This window comes from Molossus molossus, unplaced genomic scaffold (genome assembly GCF_014108415.1).
Source record: "Molossus molossus isolate mMolMol1 unplaced genomic scaffold, mMolMol1.p scaffold_m16_p_11, whole genome shotgun sequence".
NCBI classification, from domain to species: domain Eukaryota; kingdom Metazoa; phylum Chordata; class Mammalia; order Chiroptera; family Molossidae; genus Molossus; species Molossus molossus.
In genome coordinates, this window is record NW_023425346.1 from 9,694,593 (window position 1) to 9,714,582 (window position 19,990).

At 38.9% G+C, this 19,990-nt stretch overlaps 1 protein-coding gene across 5 annotated transcripts in view; it reads right to left on the reverse strand.

Annotated features, from left to right (window-relative positions):
* The window catches only part of PTPN4 (protein tyrosine phosphatase non-receptor type 4), a 251,441-nt gene that overhangs the window by 45,333 nt on the left and 186,118 nt on the right, over positions 1 to 19,990 (reverse strand). For all 5 annotated transcript variants that reach the window (XM_036254434.1, XM_036254430.1, XM_036254432.1 and 2 more), the window contains 4 exons: positions 19,120 to 19,278; positions 9,642 to 9,801; positions 4,894 to 4,977; positions 4,746 to 4,802 (listed from right to left, as the gene is read on the reverse strand). In XM_036254434.1, coding sequence (XP_036110327.1) covers positions 4,746 to 4,802; positions 4,894 to 4,977; positions 9,642 to 9,801; positions 19,120 to 19,278 — 460 coding nt within the window. The remainder of the gene's footprint in view (positions 1 to 4,745; positions 4,803 to 4,893; positions 4,978 to 9,641; positions 9,802 to 19,119; positions 19,279 to 19,990) is intronic.

The following is a 19,990-nucleotide window of genomic DNA, read 5'->3' on the forward strand; positions in this document are numbered from 1 at the left end:
TATTATAAAAATACTACAATGAACATCCTTGTGTATCTTTTGTTCCCAAGCCCAATTGTTTCATTAGAGGCATTCCTAAAAGGGGAACTGTCAGGTCAAAAGATATATATTTGATTCTAAAAGTTATAGTTTAAATTTTTATTTTTAGCAAAATTATACATTACAGTTTAAAAAGTTGTACGATTTAGACCAGAAACCACTTCTTGTGTTCTTCCCTACCATTTCCCCTTCTCTAGAGTCAATTTCTTTCAACATTTCAGCTACATCGTTTGTTTACCTCAGTATCTCTACATAGCTCCTCCATTTTGTTTTTGTTTCATTTTCTATTTTAGATATTATCTAACTTTCTAATTGATCAGAATTTAGTAAGCCTTCATCTCTTCATCTGCAGTCCAGAACACATACATATTTCCCATTAAATATATACTAAATAAATAATTTTGGATTATTTCTCTCATCTTTATCCCCATCCTTCATATGCACAGTAGATTCAAGAGTCATTTTATATATTATATCCAGGTCCTGTCCTCTCTGACCACAAGATATGTTTAAAAGAGGACATCTGATCCAAACTGGATCGATAATTAGTTTGCTTCCCAGGAGTCTTTAATTTGTACAGGCTTAGTCACTCTGGGCTGCTGAGCTGGTAATATATACATCTGACGGTTACTAGCAGTCATAGCCTACCATGTGGACTGAGGACAAAACAGTAGTAGCTATACAATTTTTATTTAGCAGAGATTTAGGAGTCATAATTTTATCTGAAGGTAGAGTGTATCTGTTGGTGATGTTACAAGACTTGATCTAAGGCTGCCACTAAGACACACATGTTTGAAGTGGCTTGAGATGATGCTGATTTAGTGTAAAAATGGTTTGCACTGAGAGAGAAGAATGGAACATTCACATAAAAAAATAGAGATAAAAATAGTCACTGATGAGTTCTTTCGAGAGGTCTGATTGTGTTCCTGTCCTTTGTGTTTTGTGAGATACCTATACAGCTCTATGGTAATTTTTTTGTTCTTGGTGAAACAGTAAAAACCATTAACTTTATTCATCTCAGTCCTTGAATATGCACCTTTTAATGTATGACATAATGAAAACTGCACATGAAAACTTCTGCTACAAACTGAAGTGTAATAGTTTTCTAAGGAGAAACTTTATTTATGCTTAAACCAGGAATATTCCACAAGTACCCTGTTATTTGCAACCAAAAGTCCTTAAAAACCAAAACCATATTATGATATACTGAATTCATCTTGACTGAGATCTTCAAACGAACTTTGAGGTAGCTATAAAGCACCAAAAAAAGGTATAACTGGCCTCTTTCTCTCAAGTTGCTGTTTTATAGACCTTTCCTAGGGACAGGGAGATAGTTATATGATAAAGGGTGCTAACTGAAAAGTCCTTGAAGACCAATCAGGTAAAATAACAACAAAATACATGTAAATTTGAAAGAAATATTTGCTACATATAAAAGTAATTCTACATATAAATTCTACATATAAAAGAGAATGCACCCATAATTAATTCAGAATTGTCCTTATGATGAGCATAAGGTTCATGATTGCTAAAGATGAATGATGGGTACAGAGAATTCATCAAAGTAGGTACCTAAAATATTTTCTCTATTTCTGTTTAGAATATTCATAATAAAAAGTTTAAAAATTGTGCTTATACACTTCCAGTCAAAATAGCAGCGTAGGTAAAAGTGGTATCGCGTCCTCCCACAACCACATCAAAGTTACAATTAAACTACAGAACACCCATCATTCAGAACCGCCTAACATCGAGCTGAACAGAAGTCCTACAACTACAGAATTAAAGAAGCAGCCGCATTGAGACTGGTGGGAGGATGGAGGCGGATGGGTTGGCCCCACACCCACATGTGGCAAATAAAAATCAGGAGGCCACCGCCGCTGGGAAGGTCCTCTCTGAGGAGTGAGGGGTCCCCATTCCACACCAGGCGCCCCACTCAGGGTTCCAGTGCCAGGAAGAGAATCCCCATAACTTCTGGCTAAAAAAACCAGCAGGAACTGAGGCTCAGAGAGGCTGAGGCAGCTGGAGCCCCAGGCAGCTCCTTAAAGGACCCACGCACGGACTTATTGGACTCTCTCCCTCTAAGCTTGGAGGGGAGGCAGCTCGAGGGGCGCCAGAGACACACAGGGAGGAACTGAGCTGTTTGGCACTGGAGCAAGGGCTGGAGACGGGGCTTTCTCCGGGACAAACCTGCTGTTGGAGGCCTTTGTTCCTTTGGTGAGCCCTTCCCTGGGGCAGCAGACAGAAGCCATATCTGGGACTCCAGCAACCTGGCTCACACTGGTAGCCCCGTCCTGGTGATTCCCTGAGGCCCTGCCCCACCCAACTTTCAGGCCCACCCAAGCTGTTGCCAGTTGCTTAACTATAGGATTGGCCTGTCTTGGATCCTGCTTCAGGTTTTCCTAAATTCTTTCAAACAAGCAGCATCTGGTTTCAGATAGCCCCATACTTCTCGTTAAGTAATACACAGAAACAAACACAGGGAGCCAGCCAAAATGAGGAGACAAAGAAACAGGTCCCAAATGAAAGAACAGAACAAAACCCCAAGAAAAGAACTAAGCAAAATGGAGATAAGCAACCTAACAGATGCTGAGTTCAAAATACTGTTTATAAGGATGTTCAGTGAACTCAGTGAGGGCCTCAAGAGCATAAAAAAGGATCAGTCAGAAATGATGGATGCACAGAGATGAAGGAGGCATTAACTGAAATAAAGAATAATTTATACAGCTTCAATAGTAGAGTACGTAAAGCCAAGAAGCAAACCATCGATGTGGAATATAAGGGAGCAAAAAACGCCCAATCAGAACAGCAAAAAGAAAAAAGAATCCAAAAAAATGAGGAGAGTGTAAGGAGCCTCTGGGACAACCTCAAGCGTAAGGAGCCTCTGGGACAACTTCAAGCGTGCCAACATTCGCATCTTGGGAGTGCCAGAAGGAGAAGAGAGAGAACAAGAAATTGAAAACCTGTTTGAAACAATGGCGGAAAACTTTCCTAACTTGGTGAAGGAAACAGACATACAAGTCCAGGAAGCACAGAGAGTCCCAAACAAGATGAACCCCAAGAGGCCCACACCAAGACACGTCACCATCAAAATGAAAAAGGTTCAAGACAAAGAGAGACTCTTAAAAGCAGCAAGAGAAAAGCAGTTAGTTACCTACAAGGGAGTTCCCATAAGGCTGTCAGCTGATTTCTCAAAAGAAACTTTGCAGGCCAGAAGGGAGTGGCAAGAAATATTCAGAGTGATGAAAAGCAAGAACCTACAACCAAGATTACTCTATCCTGCAAAGCTGTCATTTAGAATCGATGGCCATATAAAGAGTTTCCCAGACAAGAAAAAGTTAAAGGAGTTCATCACCACCAAACCGTTATTATATGAAATGTTAAAGGGTCTTTTTGAAGAAAAAGATAAAATATATAAACAAACAAAATGGCAATGAATACATATATATTGACAATGAAATCTACAAACAAAGTGAGCAAGCGGACAGAAACATTCTCATAGATACAGAGAACATTTTGTTGGCTGCCAGATGGGAAGGGGGTTGGGGGAATGGGTGAAAAAGGTGAAGAGATTAAGAAGTACAAATTCATTGCAAGACTGACAAACCTCAAAGGGAAAGGGGTTGGGGAGTAGGAAGAAATAAACCAAAGAACTTATATGCATAACCAATGGACACAGACAATAGTGTGGGAAAAGGTGGGATGGGGGTGGGAGTTTGGAGGAGGGGGTCAATGGGGGAAAAATGAGGAACATCTGTAATGCATTCAACAATAAAGGTTTAAAAAAATAAAATTGTCCTTATAGGGAAAAAATAATCACTGGTACTATTCCTATTTAAAGTAAATTTTTTAACATAAGAAGGCAAACAGAATATAAATAAACAATTCTAAATGAAAAAACAAACAGCCCTTGCCAGTTTTGCTCAGCGGTTAGAGCGTTGGCCCTGCGGACTACAGAGTCATGGTTTTGGTTCCCTCTAGGGGTATGTACCTCGGTTGCAGTTGTCCCCCCTACCCCAGTTGGGGTCATGCGGGTAGCAGCCACCTGATCGATGTGTCTCTCTCACATAGATGTTTCTCTCTCTCTTTCTTCTTCCCTCTCTCCCTCCCACTCTATCTGAAGATAAATGCAAAAAAAAAAAAAAAAAAAAAAGCAAACAAAATAGCAAAATGAATAAAAATATACCTCTGTCTACATTTTGCTCTGTTTAAAGGGGTTATTCTGATAGAATCTATTAACACTTTAGAAGCATTGAAAGTCATAAACAGCTTCTTTGTAAAAAACAAGGATTTAAAAAACTCTTATAGACAGGGAATAAATAAAAACTAACTTTTCAGCAATGTAAGATGTTCAGCTAACAACATTAGACATCTGACAAATGAAAAGAATAATTAAGGCCCTGGCTGGTTTAGCTTAGCAGTTACAGCATCGGCTCGAGGACCATTGAGTTGCGGGTTCGATTCCAGCCAAGGGCATGTACCTTGGTTGCAGTTCGTCCCTGCCCTGGTCAGGGTCATGTGGGAGGCAACCTGTTGATGTTGTTTCCCCCACACACACTCTATCTGAAGATAAACAGAAAAATATCCTCTGGTGAGGATTAAAAAAAAATTATCAAGAAAAGAATAATTAAGTTATTTCCTGTTTAGAAAAATAAAATAAGTACATATTCTTGAAAACAGGATTTACTTGCAAGATTTAGATAACTCACAGGAGTCCCTGGTGCTACTCGGGACACGATCACAGGCATCTTCTGATCATATCCTCCCTTAAAAATAGAGCAAATCAAATATTAGTCAAATATTAGCAAAATAGAAGCCTTAATTTTAAAATTGAGTACAATATACATGTTAGATTACCTTTACATTGAATCCGAATCTTCCATTTTCATCAGGTTTCATTCTAATTAGAACAAGATTATCATGTGGAATACCACCATTAGGCTTAAAAAGACAAAAATAAATAACTTGTAACTTTCTTAATTTAGAACTTATCATTCACATATACATGAAGTATGCTTTTTTGGTATGTTGATATTATCTACAGTATATAAAGAGTCATAATTTAAATTAAAATGTTAATGCAGAAAAGTAAACTTTGAATAACAGAACTTAGGAAATGGCAAGTAACCCCAACTCTATTTTCTCATGCCCATATGCCACTGATGCTAGACTGTAAGTGCCAACTGGAACAGGAGCTTTATCAATTAATTTTTAGAGAGAGAGAGAAAGGGGGAGAGAGACATACAAGGAGAGTAACATCGATTTGTTGTTCCACTTATTTATGTGTTCATTGGTTGATTTTGTATGTGCCCTGACCAGGGATTGAACTTGCAACTGTGATGTATCAGGATGATGCTCTAACTGACTGAGCAACCTGGCCACGGCCTATCAATTAATTTAATTAATTTCTTTTTTGGTTAATCCTCACCTGAGGATATTTTTCCATTTATTTTCAGATAGAGTGGGAGGGAGGAACGGCGGGGGTGGGGGGAGGGAGAAAGAGAGAGAAACATCGATTTGAGACAGACATATCAATGGTTGACTCCTGCATGACACTGACCAGGGCCAGGGACCGAACCACAACAGAGGTATGTGCCCTTGACCAGAATCAAACCCGAGACGCTTTGGTCTACAGGCTGATGCTTTAACCACTGAGCAAAACTGGCCAGGTCTCCACTGAATTTTTAGATAGACTGGAGAGAGACACTCATTGATTGAGTGGTTGCCTCCTGAATTACTCCGACTGGGCTGGGGAAACCTGCAACCAAGGTACATGCCCTTGACCAGAAATCGAACCTGAGATCCTTTGGTCCTTGGGCCAACACTCTAACTGCTGAGCCAAACCAGCCAAGGTGTATCAATTAATTTTAATTAATTAATTTCAATATCTTTATAACTTGGCTTAAAGCTTTGCATGTAGCAAGTGCTCATAGTGTTACATGAATTCATGTTATTCCCCTGCTTTTTAAAAACAACTTTATTTAGATATAATTTATGTACTATACTCCTTACCCAATGAAAGTGCACAATTCAATAATTTTTACTGTAGTCAAAGAGTTGTACAAACATCACCACTACTATTGAATTTATTGTTATTATTATTATTTTTGTTAACTCTCACCCGAGTATATTTTTTCATTGACTTTTAGACAGACTGGGAGGGAAGGAGGAAGAGAGAGAAAGAGAAAGAAAGACACATCAACGTGAGAGAGACACATCGATTGGGTGCCTCATGCATGGTGCGGTCTTGGCTGGAGATCGAACTTGCAACCCAGGTATGTGCCCTTGATCAGGAATCGGACCTTTGGTCTGCAGGCCAATGCTCTAACCACTGAGCAAAATTGGCCAGGACACTACTATTTAATTTTAGAACATCTCTATCACTCCCGAAAAAAAGCCTATATCCATTAGCAGTCATTCCCCAACCCCTCACCCCATTCCCTAAGTCCTATTGAACTACAAATCTATTTTGTTGCTAAAGATTTGATTATTCTGGACATTTCACATATATAAAATTATATAATATATGGTTATTTATTATTGCTTCTTTACTTACCATGTTTTATGCCTGCTCTTCAAGGGTAAATATCTGGCTAATTCTTACTTATCCTTCAAGACACAGCTCAGAGATGACCACTTCTGGGAAGTTTTTCCTTAACCCCACAGCTGCATACCTGTGAATTCCCTATATCACTTCTAATTACAGAACTTATATTGCCTTCAAATTGTCTTCCTACTTGCTTGCTCTAGATCCCATTCCCTCTTCCGTACTCAAGAACATTATGATAGCAATTCTCTACTTTCCTGCCATATCCACGTCCCCCATCTTCTGGGAAATACTCTTATTTCTCCTATTTAAAAAATAAACAAACAAAAAAACAGCTCGTCTCTGGACTCTACTTCTCCATCCAGCTACTGCCCTTTCTCTCCTTCCTCTCGCTGCTAATTCTTGAGAGAGTTTTCATATTTGCTGTCCCTCTCACCCCATCCTAGAGTTGGGTTTTCATCCCCAGCAAGCTACCACAGCTGTTCCAATTAAGGTCACCAGAGGTTTTCGCATTGCTGCAGTTTGCAATGCTCAGTCCTCACCTTACTTAACTTACCAGTAGCATTTGAAAAAGTTGGTGATTCTCTGCGACTTTCTTCCCATCAGCCAGCTGACTACCTTTCTATCTGTACCTCCTCAGTCTCAGTTGCTGGTTCTTTTAGCTCCCTCATGTTTACAATTTAGAGGACCAAAGCTCAACTTCTAGAATCTCTTATTTAGAAATCCACACACAACACACTTCCTTGGTGATTTCTTCCTATCTCATGGTTTAATATACTGTTTACATGCTATCAGTTTTCAATGTCATAACTCTAGCTTGGACCGCTCCCTTCAACTCCAGAATCTCATGTCTAAATGGATTTCTAACAGACATCTCAAACTTAGCATGTCCCAAACTGAGCTCCTGATATTCCACCCATACCTGCTCTATCTGTAGTCTTTCACATCTTAGTAAATGGAAAATTCACCATCCTAGTTGTTCAGGGCAGAAACCTTGCTTTAATTACCTCAATTTCTCTTTTTCTAGTACTCCACATCTAATCCATCAGCATAATTATGTTAGCTTTACCCTATAAATATACCCAGAATATAGTCATGTCTTATTCCTTCCATGGCTGCCACCCTGGTCCAAATCACCACTGCCTGCTTGGAATACTTCAAAACATCCTAACAACTACCTCTATTATGCTGCTCGCTGCTCGCAGTCTATATTTACTAGAACAGCCAAAGTGTACTGTGAAAACTTAAGACATTATGTTACTTTTCTTCTCAGATCTGTATGCACATTTGTTTCCTATCTCACAGCGGTTAAAAGTCTTTACAAGATAAGGCTTTTAAGCTCTGACCCTCTCCTGGACCTGTCTCCTCCTCACTTGCTTATTTTGCTGTAGCCACACTGACTCCCTTGGTGTTCCTTGACTTATCAGTCATACTCCTGTCTTTATCTCCATGGTTTATCACTAATCTCTGGCTATGTTATCTAAAATTGTAACTGCTCTTGAAATTTCCTAGGCCCTCCAGCTTTATATTTCTCCCTAGCATTTATACTATCTAATATGCATATATTTAAATTATTTACCTTGTTTACTGTTTGTCTTGCCCTTATCCCCAGAAGGTAACTTCCTTGAAGGCAGAGGTTTAGTGTTTTTGTTTTCTCATTTTATTCCATAAAATCCCCAAAAGATACAACAATGCATGGCAGGTACTCAATAAACAATTTTTACATGAATGAAAAAACAAACTACACTGTAAATTATTTAACAGTAGGGACCATGTCTTATTTGTCTCTGTATTCCCAATACTCACCAAAGTACCTTAGAGAGACCTCAATAACTATGAACCAATGAATGAATAAACGATACAAAAGAATCACCACAAAGGTAACACTAAAGGTGCCGTTTTTGGTAAGGATTCTGCCCTCTTTTTGATGTGTTGGTCACAGTGGGGCAGTAAGTGCGGGAGAACAGAACAGCTGCCTCTTCCTTTGAATGTTAGATAACGTGGGAGGGCCATAGGTGAAAAAACGAGAGGGGCGCATGTGCCCAAACTTCTGGCACTGCCGAACCTGCTGTGGACCCTCTTCTCCCTGCGTCTTTTTTTTTGTTTTGGTACGTGCCCCTAGCAGGAACCGACCTGGGACTCTCTGGTGTGTAGGCCAACGCTCCAATTGCTGAGCCAAATCGGCCAGGGCTGCATCTTATTTTATTCCCTGAAATCCTGTAAATTTCCTAAAACATACCCATATTCTGTCTGTCCTTATTCTTCTTCTTCTTTTTTTTTTTTTTTTTATCCTCACCCGAGGATATTTTTTCCATTTTTGGTACAGATAGAATGGGAGGGAGAGAGAGGAAGGGAGAGAGAGTGAGAAACATCGACGTGAAGGGACACATCGAGTGGCTGCCACCCGCACGACCAACCAGGGCCGGGGACAAACTGCAACCAAGGTACATGCCCTTAGCGGGAACCGAACCCGGGTCTCTCAGGACCGCAGGCCGACGCTCTAACCGCTGAGCCAAACTGGCCAGGGCTGTCCTTATTCTTCTTCATGAACACTGTGTATCCTTAAAATTTACTGACAATCCCACCTTTGGTTTATTTACATCTATCTAAAAAATCCAGTAAAAATTTATAAATCAGGGGATTCTAACAATTTATCATTTGTTATGGTAAAAGTATGTTCTCTAAGGCAAAGTATCAATAGAATTAATAAACAAAGTTAAAAAGTTGATGAATGTGATGGTCTCTGCACTCAGTGAATCATAATAAAGTTAATGGTGTTTAATATATTATTAGCATTTATTCTAGAAATGTGTGTTTTATAAAACTAAAATCAACATAAACTAGTTAAGAATTAACTTTTAGAGCAATGAGCATTTTATAAATGATGATAAAAGGAAATTCCAGTTAAACTGTATCATGGCACAATCCATGAGCAAACATAATGAAAGAGAGAAAATGCTACAATAAAATTTATAGATAAAATATGCCACTATATAAAAAAATTTGACTTATGACTTAAAAATTTCAAGGAAATATGAGAATATTTGAAGCTACTTACAGTAGATTTTTCAGGGGAAGATGGAACATCAAATGCCTCATTAGTATGGTTTTCCAGATCTCGTTGAGAATGTGAATGGTAAATTTGGTTCCAACTGTTTTTCTTCGATTGCTTAGGTGGTAAAGCTGGAGGCTGCCCATCTCCAGGGGTCTCTTGTGATCTATATACGAGAAAAGAAAAGGAATGAGTATTTTAGAAATTGTCTTACAGACTTGTTACTTTAAAAGCTAGAGTCAAGCAACTCAGATATTTACAATGTCTAGTAGGAGACAAGCTTTAAATACCATATTGATTTGCAAATGCCACTGTGTAATGAAATATTTTTTAAGTTTGAAGTTTAGGTAGCAAATCTAATTTCTTACTTTATCAAATCTGTAAACAATTCTACATATAATAAAATCTATGTCAAGGGTATCTGTATCAGATATTTATTAATCTATAGTAACAGTGTACATACCTTTCCAAAAACATTTTCTTAAAGGTTTTCAGTGCAGTCATATGGGTAACCAGGGAACAAGGCAGGCAAAGAGAAATCAGAACTGAGAGTTGAGCCATTCCACAGATAAAACAACTGGTAGTCTAGAGAAGTTAAGTGGCCCAATATATTTAGAAATAAAACACAATTCATGAAAGTAATGAACTCAATGCTGCAAGGATTTTCTAGAATCTCAGTGAAAATGCTGAGATCACTGAAAAGACAAAACTGAATGAGACCTTGTCAGAGTATATGACTTAAGATGAGGAAGTGAAAATCCAATGAACATTAGAGAACATAAGCCTCAATCTGTGACAGTAGGTATTGATAAAAAGAGCTAGATGTAGTGGGGAGTTTCAAGGTAAAAATCGTAGCTTTTAAGAACAGAGAACAAACTGATGGTTGCCAGAAGGGGTGGGGAGGAGGCTGGGAGACTGGGTAAAAAAGGTGAAGGAACTAAGAAGTACAAATGGTAGTTTCAAAATAGTCAAGGGGATGTAAAGTACAGCATAGGGAATATACAATAATATTGTAATAACTATGTATTGTGCCAGGTGGGTACTGGAAATATTGGGGGGAACACTTTGTAAAATATATGATTTGTCTAATTACTATGCTGTATACCTGAAACTAATACAAACTAATATTGAATATAAGCTATAATTGAAAAAAAGTAATAAAAAAAGAACAAGCACAGCATATGTTAACATTACTTGTGAATTTTTCACAAAGATCACAAGGGAGAACCCGTGGTTTAAGTTGTATCCATGAAGTTGTGTTGAGAACAGGCAAGGGGAAATGTTTTTTTTTTAAATCCTCACCCGCGGATATTTTTTCTATTGATTTTTAGAGAGAGTGAAAAGGAGGCAGAGGGGGAAAGAGAGAAGCACTGATGTGAGAAAGACACATTGATTGGTTGCCTCCTGCACACACCCTGACAGGGGCCGGGGATTGAAATGCAACATGCCCTTGACCAGAATCAAACCCAAGACTCTTTGGTCTTCAGGCCGACACTCTTAACAGGTGAGCCAAACTGGCCAGGGCCACAGTGGCCCTTAAATACACATGTTCTCCCTTAGTAGAGAAGCTGTGAACTTATTTAGATGCTTGCTGCTAGATACCTGGTAGATATTGATAGTGAGCTAAAAATTTGATTAGTGTTAAGGAAGTCAGCAGGATTAATAATAAATGGTGTAACTCTATGGTCCCCCAGGGAAGTTTCTCCTAATGAGAATATAGTCCTTCTGAAATTTTATAAGCTAGTATGAAATATAATCATTAAAAAAGTAGGTAAGCAAGAATGCCCACTTAGTCTAGCTTTCTACATAGAAGTCTGCAGAACATAAAATGCTCTATATTCTGACAAGCCTGTAAGACTGCATGAGAAAACATACCTCTCCTTTTTAGCAAAAGCTTCTTTGAGGACTATCTTCAAGGCCAGGGATTCCAGGTACCAAACATACTAGTTTTTATCCTATTAGTGTCAGATGCTAAGAACCCATGCTTCTAAAATTCAATACATCTAATGCTGCGGGCCCAGGAAAATGTTCCCACAGATTAGAATACAGGCAAGGACCTCAACCATGCTGTGCTACAAGGGATGAAGAAAGATGAATATCCCTTGGCAGAGCCTCACAGAGATGACATTTCTAGAAAGCAGTTGATTAAAAGCCTCCAAGACTTTACAAAAACTAAAGTCCCTGGACTCCACATATTTCAATTAACAGGTCTCATTCCTTACTTAGGCAAGGTGAATAGAAACTGTTTTCTAATTTTGTATACAGCTGTCACACCCAGGAAGCATTTAGCTTCAAAAGGGAAAGTCTGTAGGGGAGAGTGTAAGGGCTGAGATCAGATAGGAAGTTGAGTCAGAGCAACTTTCTTTATCCTTGGTCCAACTAGTAGTCTAAATATAGTGCTGAAATATGCAACAGACACAAATCGAGGCAGTGCAGTGTCTAAGTGAGCCAAATGTGGTGGGTATGGGCATAACAATGGCAGTGTTCAGTTATAAGAGGGACACTACTGACATTATGGGACATTTTGTTAAAACTGTTGAATCTGCATTTGTGGGGTAAGAGATACATATACATGCCAAAAAAGCTCCAGAAGTGATTTTTTTTTTTTTTTTTTATCCTCACCCGAGGACATTTTTCCATTTTTTGTTCAGGTAGAGTGGGAGGGAGAGAGAGGAACAGAGAGAGAGAGAGAAACATCGATGTGAAAGGAACACATCGAGTGGCTGCCACCCTCACGACCGACCAGGGCCGGGGACAAACTGCAACCGAGGCACATGCCCTTAGCGGGAACCGAACCCGGGTCTCTCAGGACCGCAGGCTGACGCTCTAACCGCTGAGCCAAACTGGCCAGGGCAGAAGTGATTTTTATTATATACTTCTGAACAGAAATCACTGTCCTGGGACAGTGGTTGTAAATTCATGACTTGTGAAACTATTTTGGCCAACATACATTTGGTCCATTCATTGTTTTTGTAAAATGTGAGTTAACTGACAACATTAAAAATTACATGCAAATCTGGATTTCCAGACTGAAAAGTTTGGAAGTTCTGGGAAGAATGGACCTGAATTACAAATTGTCAAACACTGGACAAAGCCAGGTGGTAGCTTCTGCCTTTAAATGGGCATTCCAGTCCACATAAATCCTAACCCGTGTTACTTGCTAAATTCCAGTGGGCATTTCAGTATAATCTCTTCTTTAAACATTCATAGCTGCAAGAAGACACAGATAGGAAGAGAGCCCAAAAATATGAGCTTGTGTTGGCATTGAAGACAAATTCTAAAGTAAAGGTGAAGAGAATGGACTGTAGACAGATCAGCCAAGATGTAACAGAGAAAAGGAGAATACGATTTTGAATTTCAGGAAAGGGGCTATTCTGCCTCCCTTCATTATTTTATCTGATTTTATTGGTAAAATAACTTCTCAGAAGATGGTAGACAAGTTATCCACATGCATGATTGCTATTTGGGCTAAGTTTGTCTGGGAATCTTCTACAAACTAATTATGTGCTCTCCCAGTAATCCCAGTAACTGTTTTCCCTTTCTATGTTTCCAAATTCAATAACCAAACTCTCTCTACCTACCTACCTAAAATATGGTCTCCAAAAGTAATCAAGGATGTCAACACAGACTCCTGAAATTCATATTTTTGGAAAAGGTTATCAATTACATTTTAAAGACATACTCCAAAAGTATTAACTTGATTTATTGTAACAAACTTCCTCCTAACATATCTAATGTACGGCTGTCATATGTAGCCAATCTATTCCTCCAAAAATTATCTAGGAAGATTACTTTCATAGGTATATCATGCATTATAATTAGAAATTATAGTATGTTTAAATAATGTCAAGAAAAAGGTCAGTTCTAAAAAAATATACCATTTCTAGGCCAAAAGAACCGACACCCCAAATTCAAAAACAAAGCAATCAAACAAACAAAAACTACCCAAAAAACAAACAAAAAACCCCTGCTATGTATAACAGAATGAAGAAACATCATAGACATGGGAAGATCAACCAAGCAGCACAAGTGGAAGACAGCCCCATCAGAAAAACAGCTGGCACCCTGAAAGAAGGGACCTGTACACAAGAAGGCCAGCATCCACTGTCAGGTGGTTTAGACAGGGCTAGGGAAACAGAAACCAAAGAAAAAGGTTGGGATCAGGGGTGAGGCTGGGGTCTTATAAGTAAAGGTAATCATTTAGCTTTAAAGTGGGGATTGGAAAAGATCTGTCATAGAGAGAATATAGAAAAAAATGACATCCCAAAGGGATTATTTTAGTTACCTATAAAAAAGAAAAATGAGCAAGAGAAACCCTGAAAATTGTGAATTAAAAAAAAAAAAAAGATGGTAAAAGTTTAACTGCACATACATACCTTTCATAGAAGCATAAAGTTTATTCTAATTTAAGACTAGAAAACAAATGAAAACCATATTCTTGGTAGATGCTAATATATACTTACCAAGAATAATGGCTCCTTTTAAAACTTTTATTTTTCTATGATACATACCAGGAGCTCATATCCCATTCTACTATAATCACTAGTGCCATCCAAGTCTTCACTGGGCATTTCACCCTACTATATTTATATAGAATACAAATCAAATTCTGGTTCAACATTCAGGCTTCTAAATACTTCAGCTAATTTATAGTGACATTCAGAGTATTTCAAAGTGAACACCACTTCAGACTGATTGCTGTTGAGGTCCCAGACCTGAGATTCTGGGGCTCAACTAAATTCCAAGTTCCTGACCTTAGCTGCCAAATGCATGTAGTGGAGACTTTTGCCAGAGATGGAGGGCAGGTAAGTATACTGCAGCTATAGCAGCCTGGAGACCTGCGATTAGTCGCCACAAGTATGACACCTAAGATGGTACATCCTCTGAGTTCCTATGGCTTGATACTTCCTTCCATCAGCACCCTCCACGGTTCTTTTATTTCCTTATCCTACAGCAGCCTAGTATTATTAGCAGGCCCATAATATACTGTTAGACATAATCAAGAATGGCAAGGAAATTGGGTTAAAATGAGTCTGGGGATGAAGTTATCTGTGCTAGTAGCTCAGAGGGGAAGAGGGTAGGCAAATCTCTGAGGAATAAGCAAAAGAAGTGAATAGATACAAACAAAGCTGTGGTGACTCATTAGATAAAACTAGAATGGGACAGGTGGGGGGGGGGGTGGCTCAGGGAAATGGGTTTAACACTTGAGGATTATGAGGTCTGCACAGAATTTCTCATGATTAGGGACCTAAAGACAAATTGAGAATTTGGGGAATTCATTATTGTGTTTAATCAGACATCCATACCTCAAGCATGCTGACAATGAATGGTTGATAACTGGTTAAAGCTACCAGGATAATCCCCCCCAAATTAACTGAAAAAGTTAGATAATTATTATAGTTAATATCTACTAAGCATTTTCTTCTCTTCTCTGCTGAACTATGCACCTCACTGAATGTTCACAGCAATTCTATGAGGTAGGTACTATCATCCTATTGTTTTTAATCCTCACCCGAGGACATTTTTCCATTTATCTTCAGATAGAGGAGGAGGGAGAGAGGGGGGAAAAAGAGCGAGAGAGAGAGAGAGAGAGAGAGAGAAAAACATTGATATGAGAGACACACATCAACTGGCTGCCACCCACATAACCCCAACTGGGGCCGGTGACAAACTGCAACTGAGGTACCTGCCCTTTGTGGGAACCGAACCCAGGACTCTCTGGTCCATGAGCTGACGCTCTAACCCCTCAGCCAAACTGGCCAGGGCTTATCATCCTGTTTTCAAAGGTGAGGAAATCGAGGCTTAGAGATAAAATAATTCACCCAAGGTCACATAATTAGAAATGGTAGAACCAAGTTTAAAACCTAGTCTGGCCCTGGCCAATTTGGCTCAGCGGTTTGAGCGTCGGCCTGCGGTCCTGAGAGACCAGGGTTCGGTTCCCACTAAGGGCGCGTACCTTGGTTGCAGTTAGTCCCCGGTCCTGGTTGGTTGTGCAGGTGGCAGCCACTCGATGTGTCCCTTTCATGTCGATGTCTCTCTCTCTCTCTCTCTCTCTCTCTCTCTCTCTCTCTCTCTCTCCCTCCCCCTCCCACTCTATCTGAACAAAAAAATGGAAAAATGTCCTCGGGTGAGGATAAAAAAAAAAAAAACCTAGTCTGAATTCAGAGCCTGTGCTTTTTTAAAAAAATGTTTTTTTTAATCCTCACCCGAGGACATTTTTCCATTTTTTGTTCAGGTAGAGTGGGAGGGAGAGAGAGAGGAACAGAGAGAGAGAGAGAGAAAAACATCGATGTGAAAGGAACACATCGAGTGGCTGCCACCCGCACAACCGACCAGGGCCGGGGACAAACTGCAACCAAGGTACGCGCCCTTAGCGGGAACCGAACCCGGGTCTCTCAGGACCGCAGGCCGACGCTCTAATGGCTGAGCCAAACCGGCCAGGGCAAAAAATGTTATTTTTAAAATTGATATTTTAGAAAGAGGAAGGGAGAGAAAGATAGATTTGTTGTCCTACTTATTTATGCATTCATTGGTTGATTCCTGTATGTGCCCTGACCGGGGATCAAACCCGCAACTTGGGCGTATTGAGCTACCTGGTCAAGGCAGACAGCCTGTGTTTCTAACGCTATGTTATAGTTGTACCTCAAAGAAAACAACTGCAGAAAGCAGGAGCAAAGTTGTTTTATTTTACTTTTATTATTTATTTATTTTAATTAAATTTATTGGGTGACATTAGTTAATAAGATCATATAGGTTTCAAGTGTACATTTCTATGATACATGAACTGCATATTGCATTGTGTGCTCACCACCCAAAGTCAAGTCCTCTTTTGTCACCATATATTTGGCCCCCTTTTCCCTCTACTACCCCTCACCTCTTCCCTCTGGTAACCACCATACTGTTATCCGAGTCTATGAGTTTCAGTTTTATAAGCAAAGTTATGTTATTTTACTTTTTTTTTTTTTATCCTCACCTGAGGACATTTTTCTATTTTTTGTTCAGATAGAGTGGGAGGGGGAGAGAGAGAGAGAAAGAGAGAAACATCAACGTGAACAGGACACATCGAGTGGCCACCACCCGCACAACCCAACCAGGGCCGGGGACAAATTGCAACCGATGTACGTGCCCTTGACCAGAATTGAACCCATGATTCTTTGGTCTGCGGACCGATACTCCAACCACTGAGCCAAACCGTCCATGGCAAGCAAAGTTATTGTATCTTTTTTCTTCTTTTTATTGATTTTAGAGAGAGAGAAAGGGAGATGGAAAAAGAGAGAGAGATAGAAACATCGATGACAGAGAACATCAACTGACTGCCTCCTGCATGCCCCTCATGGGGATTTGGCCCACAACCTGGGCAAATACCCTGACCGGGAATCGAACCAGCAGCCTCTTGGTATATGGATCAACACTCAACCACTGAGCCACACCAGCTGGGTGCAAAGTTATTTTAAATCAGGAGTTTCTAAACATTTTTTGTAGCAGTGAACTCTTTTCTTCAAATAAAGTGTTTCAAATGAAAAGCCAATTTACCTAACAGACAAAAGCTAAGTAACCCTCTTACCTACCAGTATCTGAGGCCTCAACAGACTTATATTTTACCATTCCATTTTGGTTATAATTGGTAATACTGTTATATTCAAATTGTAATAGAAGTTATTTATATTTAAATGAACGAACTGCATGATCAGTAAAAACCAGGGCTCTAAAAGCATTAAAATTTTCTTTAATAATATATTTCCAACTCGATGATTTTAATATATTCAAAACCAATAATCTGCCTAAAATAATCCACAGACAGGGTGGAAAGCAGAGTTCAAAACACATACTGTTTAAAAATTTTCCCATATAAAAAATTTTCTGGACAAATTACTACCTGTGCTAATTTTTGGATGTTAAGAGAAAGGGGAAGGATGGGAATATACAGCTGACCCTTAAATAATGTGGGAGGTTGGTTAGGGCACTGACCTCTGTACAGTTGAAAATCCATGTATAATTTTCAACTCCCCGAAAACCTCAGCTGTCCCTTGGAGTCCCGCAGGGGACTGGTTCCAAAACCCATGCAGATACCAAAATCCACAGATGCTCAAGGCCCTTAAATAAAATGGTGTCAGAACAGTGCATACAGTGACCCTTCACGCCTTCACTTTGGTTCCAGCACCCACCATGGATCCAAAATACTGTTTTCAGTATGGGTCTTACAGATCTAGTGACGTTTTTCTAGAGTACTTGTAATAACTGGTATGCTAATCACTCCATCTACTCTTCCATCCATCTTTTTTTTCCCCTCACCTGAGGATATTTTTCTATTTATTGTCAGACAGAGTGGGAGGGATGAAGAGAGAGAGACAGAAAGAAACATCAATGTGATATGACTGGTTGCCTCCCACACGACCCGACCAGGGCTGGGGACAAACTGCAACCGAGGTACATGCCCTTGACTGAAATTGAACCGCGACTCATTGGTCTGTGGGCTGATGCTCTACCCACTGAGCCAAACCGGCCAGGGCCATCTATCTTTTTTTTTTTTTTTAATCCTGATCACATTCATTATATCTTCCACCCCTTTCTCCTTCTCAACAATTAATGAATCTTCTTACCTATGTATGTATCTTATAAAGTATTTTACTTTTTTCTGATTCTAGCACTGTATTTATACTTGTATATAAACTGCATTATGTAAACCAATAAATCAAAATATTGTATATTGCTCAGTGGTTAGAGCATTGGTACACAGACCAATGAGTCCTGGGTTTGATTCTAGTCAAGGGCATGTACCTCAGTTGTGGTTCATCCCCAGCCCTGGTTGGGGTCATGAGGGAGGCAACCAGTCAATGTGTCCCTCTCACGTCGATGTTTCTCTCTCCCTTTCTCTTCCTCTCTAAAACAAACAAACAAACAAACAAACAAACAAAAAAAAATATATATATATATAGCATATTAATATGAGGGTAAACTATTTTGTACATTAAACTGATGATATAAATACTTAATTATGAAGTTGAATTTGTGTTATCAGTATATAATAAGAGATAGAAATGAATTTTAGAAATAATGTGCATGTTTTCTATAACTAATTTTCAGTGTGATGGTCATCTTAGTTCTCCTCTGCTACTTAATGTTTCGAACACTGTCTGGTCATCTTATGGATCCCTTTCTGAAAAATATTTTTAAAAACTCTACATTTCACTACTGTACTGACTGACCAGAGTGCTACATCATCTGCAGAAATATTTAAGTGCATACACTGAAAGTTCAAAAACATAATGAGTCAATGAAATGATAACAGCAATTTGTTTTTTGGTGAGGGGAGCACCAAGAACTCTCGGGAACAAATAAGCATATTTACAAATAAAGAGATTTTTAAAACACTGCAAAAAATAAAAGCTTATATCAACTATCTTAATTTCCCAGGATATTTAAAATGAAACAACTGGCGGTGTTTTTATTTATAAGAAGGAAATTAAATGGAAAAAGGTCTTACGGTGATGACTCCAGAATGATGCTATTAGCTTGCGTTGAAGATGGAGATCTGTGGTTCACAAATACTTCACTTGGAGAAGTGTGAACCACATGGTCTACCAAGTGACCAACTGAAGATGGTCGTAACCGGGTTCCCTCTTGTGTGAATGCAGAATTTCGGCTACATAAAGAGGAAGAAAAGAGTATAAATGTGCTTTAATTCAATTTTAAAAATGTGTTTACTTATATGATTCTACCAAAAAAGTGGGTGTGTGTTTTTAAGACTAACCACGTTGACTGCGTAGACTCTATGCAGTAGAGTCTCTGACAAAAACAATGTGATGTAAGCAGAGTAGGAAGCAAAAAATTCTGAGCTATAGTCAACCATCTGCCACAAGGATATTACTTATTCAGTCATCTGTTATCTCTACCATCCTTAGTGTTTCTAGATTTTAGCTTCTACAACTTTGTTATCTTAATTATCATTTATAAAGTAAAGGGATAGAATAAATGGTTTAGAAATATGTTCTGGTTTGAATTATTTTTTTAAAATTAAACTTACTAGTTTATAACACATTAATAATATCATACAGTTTCAAGTGTACATTTCTATGATATATGATCCGTATATTGCATTGTGTGCCCACTACCCAGTCAAACTGTCTTCCATCACCATATATTTGTCCCCCTTTTTCCTTAACTATCCCCCACCCCCTTCCCTCTGGCAACCATCATACTGTTGTCTATGTCTATGAGTTTCAGTTTTATATCCCACATATGAGTGAAATCATATGGTTCTTAGCTTTCTCTGACTGACATTTCGCTTAGTATAATATTCTTTTTAATCCTTAAAAATGTTTTTATTTATGGGATTTTCTTTAATTCCTAAGACT